Source organism: Phoenix dactylifera, chromosome 7, assembly GCF_051530095.1.
Source record: "Phoenix dactylifera cultivar Ajwa chromosome 7, Ajwa_hap1_PhDact_Kaust_v1.1, whole genome shotgun sequence".
In the NCBI taxonomy this organism is placed as follows: Eukaryota; Viridiplantae; Streptophyta; class Magnoliopsida; order Arecales; family Arecaceae; genus Phoenix; species Phoenix dactylifera.
In genome coordinates, this window is record NC_143196.1 from 23,709,384 (window position 1) to 23,727,907 (window position 18,524).

At 40.7% G+C, this 18,524-nt stretch overlaps 1 protein-coding gene across 1 annotated transcript; it reads right to left on the reverse strand.

Annotated features, from left to right (window-relative positions):
- Positions 1–15,677: 15,677 nt before the first annotated feature.
- LOC103720540 (patatin-like protein 2) lies at positions 15,678–17,914 on the reverse strand. Its single transcript, XM_039119421.3, has 6 exons — positions 17,456–17,914; positions 17,179–17,357; positions 16,805–16,994; positions 16,574–16,735; positions 16,192–16,494; positions 15,678–16,109 (listed from the first exon to the last, which is right to left on the reverse strand). Exons 1-6 carry the CDS (start codon positions 17,591–17,593, stop codon positions 15,873–15,875), a joined length of 1,209 nt encoding a protein of 402 aa, XP_038975349.3. The 5' UTR covers positions 17,594–17,914; the 3' UTR covers positions 15,678–15,872.
- Positions 17,915–18,524: the final 610 nt, after the last annotated feature.

The window sequence follows — 18,524 nt, forward strand, 5'->3', positions numbered from 1 at the left end:
AACTGTACCTAGAGATTCAGACATTCCATTCTACTGGGTTGCCACCACATACTGCTAGGGTCACTAGTGGATTGTGAGACTCGAAGGCATTCACTTGGTGATCAGTGAACCCTAAGAGTAGAATTGAAATCGTTTCAGTCCACTGAAAGGAGTTTCAGTGATATTGAGATGGAGATCTCAATATGTCTCACTACTAGTCAGAATAGAACTTACGGAGTCACACATATAGAGAATTTAATTAGTCAGACTATCATAATTGTGATTTATGTGGAGTGATTGATTATAATCCTATTTGATTTTGATGAGCTCAAAGCATTTGAGTATATCTTATGTTGTACTAATGAATTCAATCTAGTGTTTCAGTCAAATACTTGTAAATTTATGGTTAAGTGTCTCTAGATTTGGTTCAATACATTTTGGATAAGTAAAGAACTCAATTTGAACCAAAGTCTGAGACTTGAGTCGACTCCGGAAAATTACGAGTCGACTCCAAGCGTATCAGAAGCATTGGCACGAGCTCGAGTCGACTCCTGTACATTACGAGTCGACTCCGACTGAGAACAGACAGACGGACAGAAAGAATCATCTCAGAACCTGTCAACGAGTCGACTCCTGAAGAGCGCGAGTCGACTCCGATGCTTGCCGAGTCGACTCCAGAGTAGAACGAGTCGACTCCAGGGAGTAACAGACAGAAAGACAGAGAAGCTATTTTGGACCCTGAGAGCCGAGTCGACTCTTGAAGAACTCGAGTCGACTCCGATGGCTGGCAGGTCGACTCCTAAGGAAGCGAGAGTCGACTCCCAGAGAAAAACAAGGCAAAAGTCAGAGAGCAAATTTCGGACACTGTGAGCCGAGTCGACTCCCGCAAAGTCCGAGTCGACTCCAAGACAGCGCAACCCCAAAGACAGAAGACGGTATTTTTGTCTCTGAGAAGCGAGTCGACTCCAAGACAGTTCGTGTCGACTCCAAGGCAGCGCGACCCCAAAAGACAGAAGACTGTTTTTCGGATACTGAGAGCCGAGTCGACTCCGAGACAGTTCGAGTCGACTCAGAGACGGCACAAGTCAACAGATAGAAGATCGGGATTTCTGGGTCTGAGCGCCGAGTCGACTCCCAGAATTTCCGAGTCGACTCGAGTGAGCAAACTTGAAAAATACATCTCAGGATTCCTTGGAACGAGTCGTCTCCAAAAATGCCAGGTCAGCTCCGGACATTGGGGAGTCGACTCCAGGTTGAGTCGAGTCGACTCCAAGTCGAGACAGCACTTTAATTCAAATCCGGAACAGTTGCCGAACCGTCTCCAGAAAAGCACGAGTCGACTCCTGCAACAGGCGAGTCGACTCCAGATCGCGCGAGTCGACTCCGATCCCAACGGAAACATTGTCAGGAGTTGCAGAATGTGCAGAACGGCTACAGTATTGTGTCTAACGGCTAGTTTCCGTGGGGAATGGCTTAAATAGCCACAGAGAACTGTAGCAAGGTAGAGAAGTGACATTCCTTTCAAAGAAAACAAGAAATCTCTACCTACCAAAATTTTTCAAAGGGAATACACGGAAAAGAAGGAAGAGGGGCATTAAACTCCATCCAACCAACTCTTCCCAGCATTCAAGAAGTCTTCGTCAGTCATCAAGTCTTCGAGACATTCAAGAGGAGACCCCGAGTTCGAGAAGCCCTCCTCTACATCTTCATAAATTTGTTTGAGGGCTCTTAACTTCTCTATTATTTATATCGCTGAATATCTGCTTGTTAAGAAGCTTTATTTTTCTGTTTGTTTTTCAAACCATTTGTTCCTTACTAGATTCAATCAGGGGATTGAATCAAGGGTATAAAGGTTTGTTGGTAAGCCTAGGTTGAAACCAACTGTGTAAGGGATTGATTGTGATCCCGAAAAAATAATCGGATGGTTCTAGTCGGTGAGCCTGGAAAAACCGACCGAGTTCGTTGTGATTTCGTAAAACAACAAGTTAGGTTGTGAGCTTGTAAAACAACCGGCTGTAATCCGAGGGATTATAGTGAATTTCCAAGTGAGGCTTAGGAAGTGGATGTAGGAGCAAGGGTTAGCTCCGAACCACTATAAATTTTCTTGTGTTTGTGATTGCTTTATTGTCTCTTACTTTCCTTTCATTCACTGCATATAGCAACTAATTAATCCACTTGCAAAAGTTTTAATTAGTTACTCACAAAGCTTTTAAATTGCAATAATTATTTTAAAATCCAATTCACCCCCCCCTCTTGGGTTGTCTATCTGGGCAACAAGTGGTATCAGAGCCGGAACTCTTTTACCAAAAGAGTAAAAGATCAAAATGACAACCCCATTTGGATCTTCTCATATTGAAGGCCAGTCCACCCATAGACCTCCATTCTTTAATGGATCCGACTACTCATATTGGAAGGCAAGGATGAGAATATTCATCCAAGCACAAGACTATGAGATGTGGACTACCATACTTAATGGACCATACGTCCCATCAATTTTTGTAGAGGGTATAACTATACCCAAACTTGAAAAGGATTGGGATGACAATGATATAAGGAAGGCACAACTAAATGCCAAAGCAATGAATGTGCTTTATTGTGCTTTAGATAGAAATGAATTCAATAGAGTCTCTACTTGCAATTCTGCAAAAGAAATTTGGGATAGACTTGAAGTGACCCACGAGGGCACAAATCAAGTAAAAGAATCTAAAATAAATATATTAGTTCATAAGTATGAATTATTTAAGATGGATTCTAATGAAACAATCACTTGCATGTTTACTAGATTTACTGACATTGTTAATGGCCTAAAAAGGCTTGGCAAAAATTATACTAACAGTGAACTTGTCAGGAAGATTCTTCGCTGTTTGCCAAGGTCATGGGAAGCCAAGGTAACGGCAATCCAAGAAGCCAAGGACTTAAACAAGCTGCCACTCGAGGAGCTTCTTGGATCCCTCATGACGCATGAACTAACAATGAAGCAACACAGTGAAGAAGAGTCCTCCCACAAGAAAAAGGTAATAGCCCTCAAATCTGTTTCTACTAACAAAAATTTATCTTGCAGCAGCAGCAGCGAAGAGGAAGACAATGAGGGAGATGATGAGGCTCTTCTCGTGCATAAGTTCAGAAAATTCATCAACCGAAAGAAGTCCTTTCATCAAAGGAGAGGCCCCTCAAGTTTCTATCACAAGGATAAAGGTAAGGAAAGGGAAAATGAGGAAATCGGATGTTACGAATGTAAGAAGCCGGGACACTTCAGAGCAGACTGTCCTTTGCTCAAGAAGGCCAGCAAGTACAAGAAAAAGAAGGTCCTCGTCTCCACCCTATCGGACTCCGATACATCATCATCATCGTCGGATGAGGAACAAGAAGAAAAGGCCAACCTATGTTTTATGGCAAACGACAATGAGGTAACATCTGAAACACATTTAGACTTTACCTTCGATGAATTATATGATGCTTTTAATGAATTAATGGACGAATATAAGACAATAAACCTTAAGAACAAAGAATTGAAACTAACTAACCAATCTCTCTTCCGTAAGTACGATACATTAGTTAAGGATAAAGATGTTATCAGTAAAGAAAATTCAGAACTTAAGACAAGCAACCAACTGTTAATTCAAAAAACTAATACCTTAATTAAAGATAACGAAAAACTAACCAAAGAAATTTCTGAACTTAAAAGGGATAAACAAACTTATAGAGATAATTTCACAAAAGACTTAAATGCACTAAAAACAAAAAAATAAAAGTTGGCACTAGAACTTGAAAAGTACAAACCTTTTGTAGAAAAGTTTACATATAGCTCTGAAAAATTGAAAATGATACTTAATAGTCAACGAGCTGTGTTCAATAGAGCTGGTTTAGGGTATAAACCAAAAAATAAGCAAAAGCTCCTTAGTAATTTCTTTGTAAAAGCAGGGGAAAGCAAAACTAAGAAAATAACCTGTTTTTGCTGTGGAACAATAGGACATAAAGCTAATGTGTATGATTATAGAAAAGAAAAAACTAAAAGAAAAATTAAAAGGGTTTGGGTTCCAAAAGGAACCAACATTACTAACCATGAAGGACCCAAGAAAACTTGGGTACCTAAAATTGTATGATTTGCTTGTGTAGGAGTGTCTTGCAGCCAAGGTCGACAAAAACTGTTGGTACTTGGATAGTGGCTGCTCAAGACACATGACGGGTGACAAAGACCAATTCTTCACCCTTGAGCTTAAGAAGGGAGGTGCTGTGACATTTGGAGACAATAACCAAGGTCACATCATTGGTATAGGTAAAGTACAAATCACCCCTTCGACCTTTATTGATAATGTTCGATATGTTGATGGTCTTAAGCATAACCTACTTAGCATTAGTCAGTTGTGTGATAGAGGTTTTGATGTTTTGTTCAAACCATCTTTATGCATCATAACCAACTCAATTGACAACAGTTTAGTTTTTAAAGGAATAAGACGTGGCAATGTGTATGTAGTAGACCTTGAGGATCTTGCCAAACATAACCCCTGTTTAGTTGTTAATGAAACTAAGGATAATGATGCAAGTTGGTTATGGCACCGTAAGTTAGGTCATGCAAGTATGGATACAATATCAAAACTAGTGAAAAGAGATTCCGTGATAGGTTTGCCAAAACTAAAATTTGAGAAAAATAAAATCTGTGAAGCTTGTCAATATGGCAAACAATCAAGGAACTTCTTTAAATCCATAAATTGTGTCTCTACCTCTAGACCTCTAGAACTACTACACATGGATCTATTTGGACCAACTAGAACCACAAGTCTAGGTGGAAACAAATATGGTCTTGTTATTGTAGATGATTTTTTAGATATACTTGGGTCATGTTTTTAGCTCATAAAGATCAAGCATTTTCAGTATTTAAGAAATTTCATAAGGAAGTAACTAATGCTAGAGATGCTTCAGTCATAGCTATTAGAAGTGACAATGGAACGGAATTTGAAAATCATCTATTTGATGAATTTTGTGGTAAAAAGGGAATAACTCATAATTTTTCTGCACCTAGGACACCACAACAAAATGGAGTTGTGGAAAGAAAGAATAGAACCTTAGAGGAAATGGCTAGGACCATGTTATGTGAAAGTAACCTCCCTAAGTATTTTTGGAGAGAAGCCATTAATACCTCATGTCATATATTAAATAGAGTTTTATTGAGACCTATTATAAAGAAAACACCTTATGAACTTTGGAAAAATAGAAAGTCCAAAGTAAACTATTTTCATATTTTTGGATGTAGGTGTTTCGTTCATAATAATGGGAAGGATAACCTAGGTAAATTTGATTCTAAATCTGATGAGGGTATATTTTTGGGGTATTCTACAACAAGTAAAGCCTATAGAGTTTTTAATAGAAGAACCCTTGTTATTGAAGATTCTATACATGTTGTTTTTGATAACACTAGTGATATCTCTTCTAGCAAGAGAGTTGATCTTGATGATGATGCTGAAATTCTTGAAGAAAAGATTGATGAGATGACATTACAAGAAGATGAACAAAAACTAATTGGAAATGCATCATCAAGCCAAGAGGCAATTGTGGATCATGAGCTGACTAAGGCTTGGAGGTATGCTCATGGGCATCCTAAGGAATTAATTTTAGATGATCCATCTCAACCTGTTAGGACTAGAGCATCTCTTAGAAACTTGAATAATCATCTAGCTTTTGTCTCACATTTGAACCTAAACACATAGAAGAAGCTGAAAAGGATGTAAATTGGATAAATGCAATGCAAGAATAACTCAACCAATTTACTAGAAACAAGGTATGGAACCTTATTGAACGACCCTCTGAATATGCAATAATAGGTACCAAATGGATATATAAAAATAAACTTGATGAAAATGGAATTGTAATTAGGAACAAGGCTAGACTAGTAGCAAAGGGCTATAATCAAGAAGAAGGTATAGACTTTGATGAAACCTTTGCTCCTGTAGCTAGACTTGAGGCAATTAGATTGTTACTAGTATTTGCATGCTCTAAAGATTTCAAATTATTTCAAATGGACGTAAAAAGTGCATTTTTGAATGGGTACATTAATGAGGAGGTGTATGTAGAACAACCTCCTGGTTTTGAAAATCATCAATATCCCAATCATGTGTATAATTAAACAAAGCACTTTATGGTTTGAAACAAGCACCTAGAGCATGGTATGAAAGACTTAGCAAATTTCTACTAGATCATGAGTTCTCTAGGAGAAATGTAGATACAACACTGTTTTTAAAGAAGAAAAACAAAGAAATGTTAGTAGTGCAGATTTATGTTGATGATATTATTTTCGGTGCTACTAACAATCGCCTCTGCGAAGAATTTGCTGACTTGATGCAGAGTGAATTTGAAATGAGCATGATGGGAGAGCTGAACTATTTTCTCGGGCTCCAAATCAAACAATCTGAAGAAGGAATCTTCATCAATTAAGCTAAATACATCAAGGAGATGCTTAAGAAGTTTGATATGGAAGGAAACAAGTCAATCAGCACACCCATGAGCTCATCATGCAAACTAGACCAAGATGAATTAGGTAAATCAGTAGATCAAAGGATGTATAGAGGTATGATAGGATCTTTATTATATCTCACTGCAAGTAGACCTGATATCATGTTTAGTGTATGCATGTGTGCTAGATATCAATCTAATCCTAAGGAATCACATTTAATTGCAGTTAAGAGAATCTTTAAATACCTAATAGGAACAAAAAATATAGGTTTATGGTATTCTAAAGAATCTAGCCTGAACTTAATAGGGTATACAGATTCAGATTTTGCTGGTTGTAAACTTGATAGAAAAAGCACCAACGGGTCATGTCAATTCTTAGGAGAAAATCTAATCTCATGGTTTAGCAAGAAACAAAACTCGGTTGCATTATCTATTGCTGAAGCCGAATATGTTGCTGCCGGGAGTTGTTGTGCTCAAATCATGTGGATCAAACAACAACTTGAAGATTATGGAATTAAACAAGATAAAATTCTCATTAATTGTGACAATACTAGTGCTATTAACTTAACTAAGAATCCAATTCAGCACTCGAGAACCAAACACATTGAAATAAGACATCACTTCATAAGAGATCATGTACTGAATGGTGATGTTACACTTCAATTTATTTGCACTGATGATCAACTAGCTGACATCTTCACAAAACCCTTGAGTGAAGAGCGATTTTGTGTGCTTAGAAGAGAATTAGGAGTGATTGATCCATCCTAGTGATGTTCTCTTCTAGTTCATTGATTTTGATGATTAGCTTGTGTTAAATATAGAGTTTCTCATCTATGATTATCAAATCAGATCATAAACTTAGTGATTATTCCTTGTTTGGCACGAAAATAACATAATTTTTAGGTGCGTGCCAGATTACGAGTCGACTCGGATACATTTTAGAGTCGGCTCATGAGGGGGAGTCGACTCGCACATAGATAGGAGTCGACTCGAGGTCGATGGCATCATAGGGGGAGTCGACTCGCGCATATTTTGGAGTCGACTCGAGGTCGAGTCGACTCGCGACTTACTGGAGTCGACTAGCGGTCGGGAATCCGATGTTTTAACCCTAATCGAAGCGTTTAATCGACACTTCTATTCACCGCCTCCACTGTTCAAAAACCCTAGAGTCGTCTCCGACCTCGTCTCCGACCTCCATTAGGGCATTTCCGTCGAGTTTCCCCCTGATTCCTCGCGTCTTTCCCCCCTCCTTCGGTCTAGGATGCCTCAGAAAGTTGTTGTCCCGAGCCGGAAGAGGCCCCAATCCGCGAGCGGCGCCGAGCGACGGTCCAAGGCTCGGAATGAACCCGTGAGGCCACAACCTCCGGTTCCTTCCCTGCCGAGGCCGGTTCCCTCGTGTCCGTGCGCCGGGAAGGCGGTCTCCATCGGGAGGTATGTCAACTTTGACTTCCTCTCCCGGAAAGACTTTACAATAGGGCATAGGTTAAGGACCCAAGGGTTAGAGATGTTTTGCTCCCTAGATCTCCCTACTTACCCGGGGCTAGTTAGGGAGTTTTACGGGACAGTAGCTAGGGGTCATGGTGGGATACAGGAAACCGTAGCGGGTGTCCCTTTATTTATTTCGGAGGATTTCATTGCACAAATCCTTCATCTTCCCCAAGTAGGGGTGTTTCCCTCTCACCCAGCCGATAGGACTGAGGCCCTTACGGCCATACTAGGGAGTCCACCCCAGTCCCCCCTAGATGAGGTGTCTGCAAGTCTATCAGTTGAAATGCGGCTCCTCTTAAGTATTATATCTAGGACTCTCTTCCCTAAGACTGGCCGTTTTGACTTTGTATCTGAGAGGGACCTAGTCCTAATGTACTACATTCTTCAAGATACCCCAATCAACTTCCCTAAGCTCATCTATAAATACCTATGTGAGCCTCGAGACAAACCAAGTCTTACTCTTCCCTATGGGATGCTGTACACATTGATCTTCAGGGAGTTAGAGGTCCCCATTCCTGAGGAGGAACCCTCTCGCGCACTGCGATACACAGATCGCATGGGTGAGGAAACTTTTCACAGGATGGGATTTGATAAGGTTGAGGGAGTCTGGGTCCGGAAACCATCCTCTTCCACACCTACTGACCCTACTACTCGTCACTCCCCCAGCCTTGATCATGACTCCGATTTTTCCACCTATCCCTCCACTTCAGCACCATCCACTTCAGCCGGACCCTCCACTGCACCACCTTCTCAGCCACAGGAGGTCCGGATCTCTCCTGAGCAGCTCCGGGAGTTGCGGCAGGAGATCGTGAGGGATCTTCGGGACGACCTACTGCGGGAGCTCCGAGGTCCAGCGGCTGCTCCCTCCACTGCCCTGGTTCCTTCATTGGCAGCCGTGACCGAGATGATGGCTCATCTGAGGGAAGAGATTTACAATGTCAGAAGCCTTATACAAGCCCAATTTTCAAATATGAGCGATGTCACGAGTAACACAAGAAAGATGCGAGATAACATCCGACAGGACCTAGGCAGCCAGAGTCAGGGGTCCGAGCGTCTAGCCAATGTACTGATCTCCAAGTTGGATATCCTTCAGGAGAATCTGACTGAGCTCACCTCGATCCAGAGTAGGGCCACCTCGAAGATCATAAGGCAACTAGGAAACATTACAGACGGGATCAGTCTAATTATGCAACAATCTAGACTGAGCAAGGGAGCCACATCCTCCATAAAGAAATCCTAGTGTAGCTTGTTTTCTCTTTTTGATATGTACTTACTGCTTTACTTTTTGTTGTGTCTACAAGTGTACTTAAATATACATCAATACAATGAGTAGACATTTCTCTTCCAAAATGTTGCAAATTTGATCTCTAATTGCTTTTGTGATGTGCTTTCTTCCTTTTTGCTATGATGACAAAAAGGGGGAGAAAATATATTGAATAGACATGTAAAGGGAATCAATAAAAGAAACCTTTTAAAACACAAAATAATTTGTTCTAAGTGGATTCGATACCTCGAGGCTCATTATCTCTCTGTTGGGGCTCCTAAAAGAGTAATCTTCAGAATCTATTCAAGGAATATTCGGAGATTAGTCGAATCATACTCAAGAACAAATTGACAGATTTTCCCTCTAAAAACAAAAATTCAAGTTCAAAAGCTTCAATACACTAAAAGAAAATTCAGAGAATCTAAACAAAGTTGAATGCATGTGTTGAGGAAGAGAATCTGAAATTTTAAGAAAGCAAACTCATTAAATATATATAAGCCAAACAATTGATTGTATGACATGAAGGCTTATATAATTCCAAATGAAAGGGAGAGCTTTAACTTCAAAATTTACTGTTTCACACCTTTCAGTTTTGGATAAATTAAATAACTAGACACTTGAATTCATTTTAAAATTTTACTATAAATCTCCTTGTTTGTTGAGCAATTCACTTTACATATACTCAATATTTTGTCATCATCAAAAAGGGGGAGATTGTGGAGTGATTGATTATAACCCTATTTGATTTTGATGAGCTCAAAGCATTTGAGTATATCTTATGTTGTACTAATGAATTCAATCTAGTGTTTCAGTCAAATACTTGTAAATTTATGGTTAAGTGTCTCTAGATTTGGTTCAATACATTTTGGATAAGTAAAGAACTCAATTTGAACCAAAGTCTGAGACTCGAGTCGACTCTGGAAAATTACAAGTCGACTCCAAGCGTATCAGTAGCACTGGCACGAGCTCGAGTCGACTCCTGTACATTACGAGTCGACTCCGACTGAGAACAGACAGATGGACAGAAAGAATCATCTTAGAACCTGTCAACGAGTCGACTACTGAAGAGCGCGAGTCGACTCCGATGCTTGCCGAGTCGACTTCAGAGTAGAACAAGTCGACTCTAGGGAGTAACAGACAGAAAGACAGAGAAGCTATTTTGGACCCTGAGAGCCGAGTCGACTCCTGAAGAACTCGAGTCAACTCCGATGGCTGGCAGGTCGACTCCTAAGAAAGCGAGAGTCGACTCCCAGAGAAAAACAAGACAAAAGTCAGAGAGCAAATTTCGGACACTGTGAGCTGAGTCGACTCCCGCAAAGTCCGAGTCGACTCCAAGACAGCGCAACCCCAAAGACAGAAGACGGTATTTTCGTCTCTGAGAGGCGAGTCGACTCCAAGACAGTTCGAGTCGACTCCAAGGCAGCGCGACCCCAAAAGACAGAAGACTGTTTTTCGGATACTGAGAGCCGAGTCGACTCCGAGACAGTTCGAGTCGACTCCGAGACGGCACAAGTCAACAGACAGAAGATCGGAATTTCTACGTCTGAGCGCCGAGTCGACTTCCAGAATTTCCGAGTCGACTCGAGTGAGCAAACTTGAAAAATACATCTCAGGATTCCTTGGAACGAGTCATCTCCAAAAATGCCAGGTCAGCTCCGGACATTGGGGAGTCGACTCCAGGTTGAGTCGAGTCGACTCCAAGTCGAGACAGCACTTTAATTCAAATCCGAAACAGTTGCCGAGCCGTCTCTAGAAAAGCACAAGTCGACTCCTGCAACAGGCGAGTCGACTCCAGATCGCGCGAGTCGACTCCGATCCCAACGGAAACATTGTCAGGAGTTGCAGAATGTGCAGAACGGCTACAATATTGTGTCTAACGGCTAGTTTCCGTGGAGAATGGCTTAAATAGCCACAGAGAACTGTAGCAAGGTAGAGAAGTGATATTCCTTTCAAAGAAAACAAAAAATCTCTACCTACCAAAATTTTTCAAAGGGAATACACGGAAAAGAAGGAAGAGGGGCATTAAACTCCATCCAACCAACTCTTCCCAGCATTCAAAAAGTCTCCGTCAGTCATCAAGTCTTCGAGACATTCAAGAGGAGACTCCGAGTTCGAGAAGCCCTCCTCTACATCTTCATAAATTTGTTTGAGGGCTCTTAACTTCTCTATTATTTATATCGCTGAATATCTACTTGTTAAGAAGCTTTATTTTTCTGTTTGTTTTTCAAACCATTTGTTCCTTACTTGATTCAATCAGGGAATTGAATCAAGGGTGTAAAAGTTTGTTGGTAAGCCTAGGTTGAAACCAACGGTGTAAGGATTTGATTGTGATCCCGGAAAAACAATCGGGTGGTTCTAGTCGGTGAGCCTGGGAAAACCGACCGAGTTCGTTGTGATCTCGTAAAACAACAAGTTAGGTTGTGAGCTTGTAAAACAACCGGCTGTAATCCGAGGGATTATAGTGAATTTCCAAGTGAGGCTTGGGGAGTGGATGTAGGAGCAAGGGTTAGCTCTGAACCACTATAAATTTTCTTGTGTTTGTGATTGCTTTATTGTCTCTTACTTTCCTTTCATTCACTGCATATAGCAACTAATTAATCCACTTGCAAAAGTTTTAATTAGTTACTCACAAAGCTTTTAAATTGCAATAATTATTTTAAAACCCAATTCACCCCCCCTCTTGGGTTGTCTATCTGGGCAACAATTTAGAATCTCAATTGAAGTCAATTATCAATATGATTGGTGATTGAATTAACCCACTAAGTGTTAGTGAGTTAATGGAAGAAGAATTAAGTGGAATTGATTGCAATTGGATTGCAATTGGGCTGATTTAATGAGCCAAATCAAATTGGGTTCGACCCAAATTGATTTGGGTTCATGATTGGGTCAATTTGATTAAACCAAAAATTGTGTGGATTTTAAAGACCACATGTCGTCGTAGGATGAATATGACTTAAGTCGTATTCACACTATGCGGACTTTAAAGTCCACATGGCGTCGTAGGATGCATGCTCCCAAATCAATTAATTCTCCTAATGAGATTAGGAAATTAATCAATTGATTAAGTAGAACATGTCATGCATCTATGAGCACAAGGATTGGACACTTGGCATTAATCCAAGGGTGGGTTATAGTCCCATACTCCTAATAAGATTAGGAGAAGCCCTAAACCCAATCTATAAAAGGGTAGGAAGGGAGACATTTTGAATTAATTCTCTCCTCTTCCTCTCCACGCCTCCCTTTCTCTTTTCTTATCCCTTCCCACAGCAGCAAGAGGCTTCCCCTCTTCTTCCCACGGCAGCAAGGGAGATCAAGTTCATCTGCTTCCAAGTGTTGGAAAGAAAGAAAGAAGAAGAACCTAGGAAGAGATCAATTCACCCAAGGAAAGAAGGAGTTCTTTCCTCCAAGCCCAAGCCCATTCTTCCTCCTTCCCCATGGCAGCAAGGGGGTCCTCTGCATCCTCTTCTTCCACGACATCAAGGCAAGGAAGATCCACACGCAAAGGTTCCTCCTTTCTCTTCCTCCGTTGCGAGTAAGATCAAAGAAGAAAGGGTTCTTCTTCAAGGAGGTATGTTGCAGATTTCTTCCAATCTATTTGATAGTCATGAGAGGTCTTTGCAAGAAACTAGCACTCCGGTAAGACCTTATCTCAGATGATTAGATCCTCGTGTGGATACCTGTAGAGGCCGGACACGTGTACGGTTTAACCAGGAATCTAGAAAGATCATCAGGCTGCGGTGAGTTCAAAGATCCTAATCTATAACTTCTGATTTTTGTTTCAATTTTATAAATCTTAATCAACCCTCTTCAGATCCTAATCTTTTCTCCCTAATGAGTTCAAAGATCTTCTGGATTTAGATCCAGAAAATTATTTGAATTCTACGATCTGAGGCGCGTTCATACGATGAACGACATCCCGTTCGAATTCCGTTGCGAACATCGCATCGAACGGGGCGTAACTCTGCATGGAGGTCTATCACTTAATTGTCCATCTCTTAGAAAACTATCTATTTGAGTTGTCATGATCTTTGGATCTTTGACGGTTCCACTCTTAGAGAAACTCTTTTTTTGTCTTTTAGGTCAAAATCAAAAGGCAAGAGATTATAGAGCACCGGCTCTGATACCACTTGTTGCCCAAGGTAACAATCCAAGAGCGGGGGGGGGGGGGGGGTGAATTGGGTTTTCTAAATTTTAAGACCTTAAATTAATTTTTAAGTGAATGTGGTTTAGCCTATGTGAAAAATATAGGTGCAGTGGAAGCAATTGTAGTAAAACTTTAAATAATTGTGATTAAGTCACTTTTAGAATTTAAGCTAGAGCAATTACTTAAGTAAAGAAAATAAATCAAGAAGCACACAATGCAAACACAATCGAGTATAGTGGTTCGGTGCACCCCAAAGCACCTACGTCTACTCCCCAAGCGTTCCCTTATTGGAAATTCACTATAACCTCTCGGATTATGGTTGGATTGTTTTTCCGGACTCACAATCCAAAAACCCTTACAATTGGTTTTACGGGATCACCAACAACCTACGTTGGTTTTACGGGCTCACCAACAACCTACACCGTTGGTTTTATGGGCTCACCAACAAACCTTACAATGAATGAAAAATATAAGGTTTAAAGTTCCTAAGTGAGCAAATAATAAATATACACTTCAAGAAGAAATAAGAAAATAATTATCGCATTGAAGATCCTCTTCTCTTCTTTGCTGAGATTGCTTCACTCCTCAAGGGTTGGTAGAGCTCTTGAAGTCTTTTGAATTCTGCTCAATCATCTTCTTTCAGATTTTGAGATGAAGCAATGAATAAAACTCTCTTGGATTTTCTTTTCTCTTGAATGTACACTTTAATTTCCACCAAGGTCACTTCCTTTAATGAATAATGGCTCTTAAATACTTCTCCAATCTCCAAAGATCACTTCCAAGCCGTCAGAATGGAGAAACTAGCCGTTTATAGCCGTTGGAAGCTCAAAAAGTGCTTTTGCAGAACTAGCCGTTATGCTGTCAGCCGTGCTGGGGTCGACCCGAGCAAATCTGGGGTCGTCTTAAGTTACTGTTCACGGGTTGGGGTCGGCTCAAGCTTTTCTGGAGTCGGCTCCTGCTATAGTGGGGTCGGCTCAAGCTTTTCTGGGTTCGACCCTCTCAGAAGTTTCAGAACCTTGTTTTTCTGACTTTTCAGGCTGGGGTCGGCTCAAGCTTTCTTGGGGTCGACCCATGCTACAGTGAGGTCGACCCGAGCTACAGTGGGATCGGCTCCACCTGGCGTCGGCTCAAGATTACTTGGGGTCGGCCCTCTCAGTCAATTTTTAGAAAGTTGTTTTTGTAATGGTTGAAGCTGGGGTTGGCTCATCTATTCTTAGGGTCGGCTCCATCTGGGGTCGGCTCAAGAATTCTTGGGGTTGGCTCCACCTCTGTGCTATTTGTGCTATATTTGCCAGAATGTGCCAGAATATGTCAAATCGTGCCAGGATCGACTCTAACCTTTCTAGGGTCGACTCTAGCCTTGTGCCAAGTGTGTCACTCCATGCCAATGCGTGCCATATGTATCAGAGTCGACTCCAAACCTCTTTGGGGTCGACTCAACCCATAATTTTCTGCATCTTAAGGTTAGTCTTACATATAGGGTATATAAAATATATTCCAAGGAAACTGGGATGCTCGGCACAATAAGGTCTTACTCTCTTGATAGTAAAAATTACAGAATTACCCTTTACGGTTATCTTAACTTGAAATTTTGTCATAATAAATTTCTAAGTTTTCTCTCTTGCTCTACTATAAATCTTATCTCGAAATTAACTCTTGAGAGTTGTTTTGACCTTATATTCATAATGTTTTGTGAATGTATCGAGCGTATCAAGAATGTATCATTTCTTTCTTCCTTGAGTGTTTATGTGCATACGTATTTGAGTTAATGGCATTAGCACTTCCATATGGCCTCAATAGCTTTGTAAGCATCAAAATAATACTAGGATCCTCATCATAGACGGCTCTGGCCCCTTACTCCACACCTGCTCCACCGACGAGATTCGCTCCTTTGTCTCCCCATGCACTCTGAGGCTTTTTCTCATTTAGTTCACTAGGTCCAGAAAGTGCAAGATCTAGCCAAAACTCTGAAGCTGCTGGGTTTAGCTCTAGGAAGTAAGCCCGAAGGCCTGGCCATCGGAGGCACCGTCGTTACTCTCTCGAATAATCCAAGAAAATAAAAATCTAGGGTTTGGTTCCGTTCAGGTCGAGTTGGGTCTAAATTCAGTAAACCCAGACCTGACTCAAAAAATGGAACATGTCTAATTTTAGAACTCGACCCAAGCCCACGGGTCCTTCAAAATGGGTCGGATCGGGTCTAAGCGAGTCGGGTCGGGTCGCGGGTCAACCCAACCTACTTGCAACCTTATCTAGGGTCTAGTGTTAGAAATTTAACCTAAAGCATGTATTGCAAATAAACATAACTTTGTCTGAGTCAATTTGCTAATGGGGATTAAAGGAATTTTATTACATAATACTGATGAAATCTTGGATGGAATATGCAAAAAAAACCTTTTATTATATTATTTATGCCACGAGTACACCAACAACAACAAGTGACTTGAAGGTAGAAATAGGAGATTCCTGTGCTCCAGGCAATTTTAGAATTACACTTTGGTAACTGAAACATTTGTGCGTAACAGCCAATACAAGCCAGGGTAAGCCATATTGTCAGAGTTCCAGCATTTTCCCACACCTCAACCGTCTTTCATTGGAGAGAAGCTTTGCAAAATGGATAAGTGCTTCTTCATTGGTTACCTCCCCATTGACCTCCTGAGACAAGCCAGTCTCCAAGTTAACCCTTGACACTCGCTTCTTGAGGAGATCCTTCCCAATTTGCACAAGCTTTAGCAAGTTCTCATCCGTAGAGATGTCCACAGATGAAGCATTTCCAGTCAGGTTGTCATCCTATATTTAACAATGATCGACATAATCGTAACCCTTGCTGCAAAAAGGGGGGACGAAATAGTGGAGAAATAGGGAAGCTTACCTGTATGCGAAGATAGTTTCCCGTAGAATGGAGTGCTTGGAATACCACAGATGCATGGATATCAACCATATCAGCACTAGCTTGAGTAAAAATGTCGATCAGAGGCGCAGCACCATTGCTGTACAACCATCTTAGTACACCCCATTTGGAGGCCTTTTGTGCACTGAATCTCTCTTCGTTCTTTGCTGACCCCGTCCCAAGAGAGATCACAAGGAATTTGCCATAGTCCATTGGCTTGATGGGAGAGAAATCTTCATTTTTCTTGAGGATCTCCTTCGTAACTTCGCTGATCGCTGCTAATGTCTGTCAAGTTATTGGATTATATTATTATTAGAAGCTTATGGTGTTAAAACAAAGGTAATATTAATCTATAAACTCTAACCGGATTATTTGCTGCAACCCCTCCATCAACAAGATTAAAGCTTCTCGTGTTTCCATTAGCATCTTTTGTTTCAAAGTAGTGGGCAGGAAGATAGGTTGGAGCTGCAGATGTGCTAATGCATATATCAGACAGAAGAGAATCTTTCAGAGGTGCATGTCTTGCCTGCACGCACAAGGGCAAAATGAGACTTAAAAAATGAGATAAGGTTATGGAGGGATGGCAGACTGATACCTCAAAGGTGGAAAAGATAGTGGGCTGAAGAAGCTTAATATCAAAAGTAGGAATAACTATGTTAGTTAGAGCTTGATGAAGCCTTGTTTCACCAAGTAATTCTCGTATTATCGAGTGCAGATACTTCCCATCATATTTAGGCCCTGTGACTACAGTAAACAAATTACACGTTGAAGAGAAAATCCCAGTCCTGCAAGAAGGAAAAGTTTCTTTAAATCCCTAAAAATGGGGTACGTAACTAGATATGACATACCCATTACAATCAGTTCCTTAATGGCCATGCATGATCCGTTGTTGCGGTTGAATTGTTTTATTTCAATTGCTACTCTTTCATGCAATCACAAAGGGACCAAGTTATAACTTGTCCTACTTACTTTTGAGGAAAAATCTTAGGGGAGTTTTCTAAATAGAACTTGGTGATATCATCTGCCGCAAAGAGTGGCCGATTATTTTTGTTGGGAGCTGTAAGCATTGCAGTCACGAGCCCTCCTGTGCTCGTTCCAGCAACGACATCAAAGTAGTCTGCTATCCTTGCATCCTCTCCATCAAGATCCTGCTTCCACCAACCTCTCATTAAGATCATAATAAAATTTTGAAGGAAGGAAGAAGCTTAAGAAAGGTGATTCATTTCATAGTTGAAGTAAAATTTACATGGAGCTTTGATTCGAGGAAGGCGAGGATGGTTCCTGGGATTATCCCTCTCACGCCGCCACCATCAATGCTCAGAACCGTGACCAGACTTCCCTTAGAAGGTGGAGAGTTTGCAAGTTTTTCAGCGTCGCTAGCCATTCGCTGGAACCAGTAAAAGCTCCAAGAAAATGGTTTTAGAGGAGAGCTCAATGGCTGCTTTCTTCTGATCTTGTGCCGATCTTTGGTATAATATAGCTATTTGTAAGCAAAGTTGCTTCTGGGAACATGCATACCACTACTCTTGGCAAGCCCTTTCGAAGCAATAATTTGGAGTATTATCACTCAGTACGTCATGTTTCTAATGAAAAACGCCTCGCACCCTTCACCACGTGTATATAACCCCCTTTCTTCAATCTGCTAACTTGAAGGCTCGAGACTTACATGCTGTCCCCATGCTTGCTTGCCACGTACTCTTATTATCTCCCCAGATCACACCAACTACAGAGGATTTTGACGTATCTATGCTGTTTTGTGTTATAGGTGCAACAGATGATTTGTTGTCCGGTTGCTCCCAAAGCTGCAGTAGATTTGGGGTCATGGGCATATCCTTCAGGTGCATTAAGATAAAGATGATATGATGTGGACCCTGTCAGATAAAGCAAGCTATCATTCTGATAACATGGAATACGTTATAAAGGTTGTTCGCATGCATGGTATGAACTCCAAGCTATCCTCCAAAGTCAACACCAATTTAATTTCTTATTGGTTCATCTTGCGTTGTATCAAGCTTATAAGATTGGGTAACCTTCTACAACTATAATTGCAAGTTTGACAAGTCGATATAGAAACAAGTACATAGATTATATAAACAGCTACATATCTCTAATCACTTGTTATATGTTCGCAAGAAAATAAAAAAAAACACTTGTTATACAAGTACAATCTAATTAATGCTTTGGAAATAGAAATATAGCTGTACTTTTTTTTTTAATTTACAAGGAAATAGGAACAAGCTTATAAGATTGGGTAATCTTCTACGACTCTAATTGTACATTTGATAAGTCGTTCTCTAACGATAGTTAATTTCTTT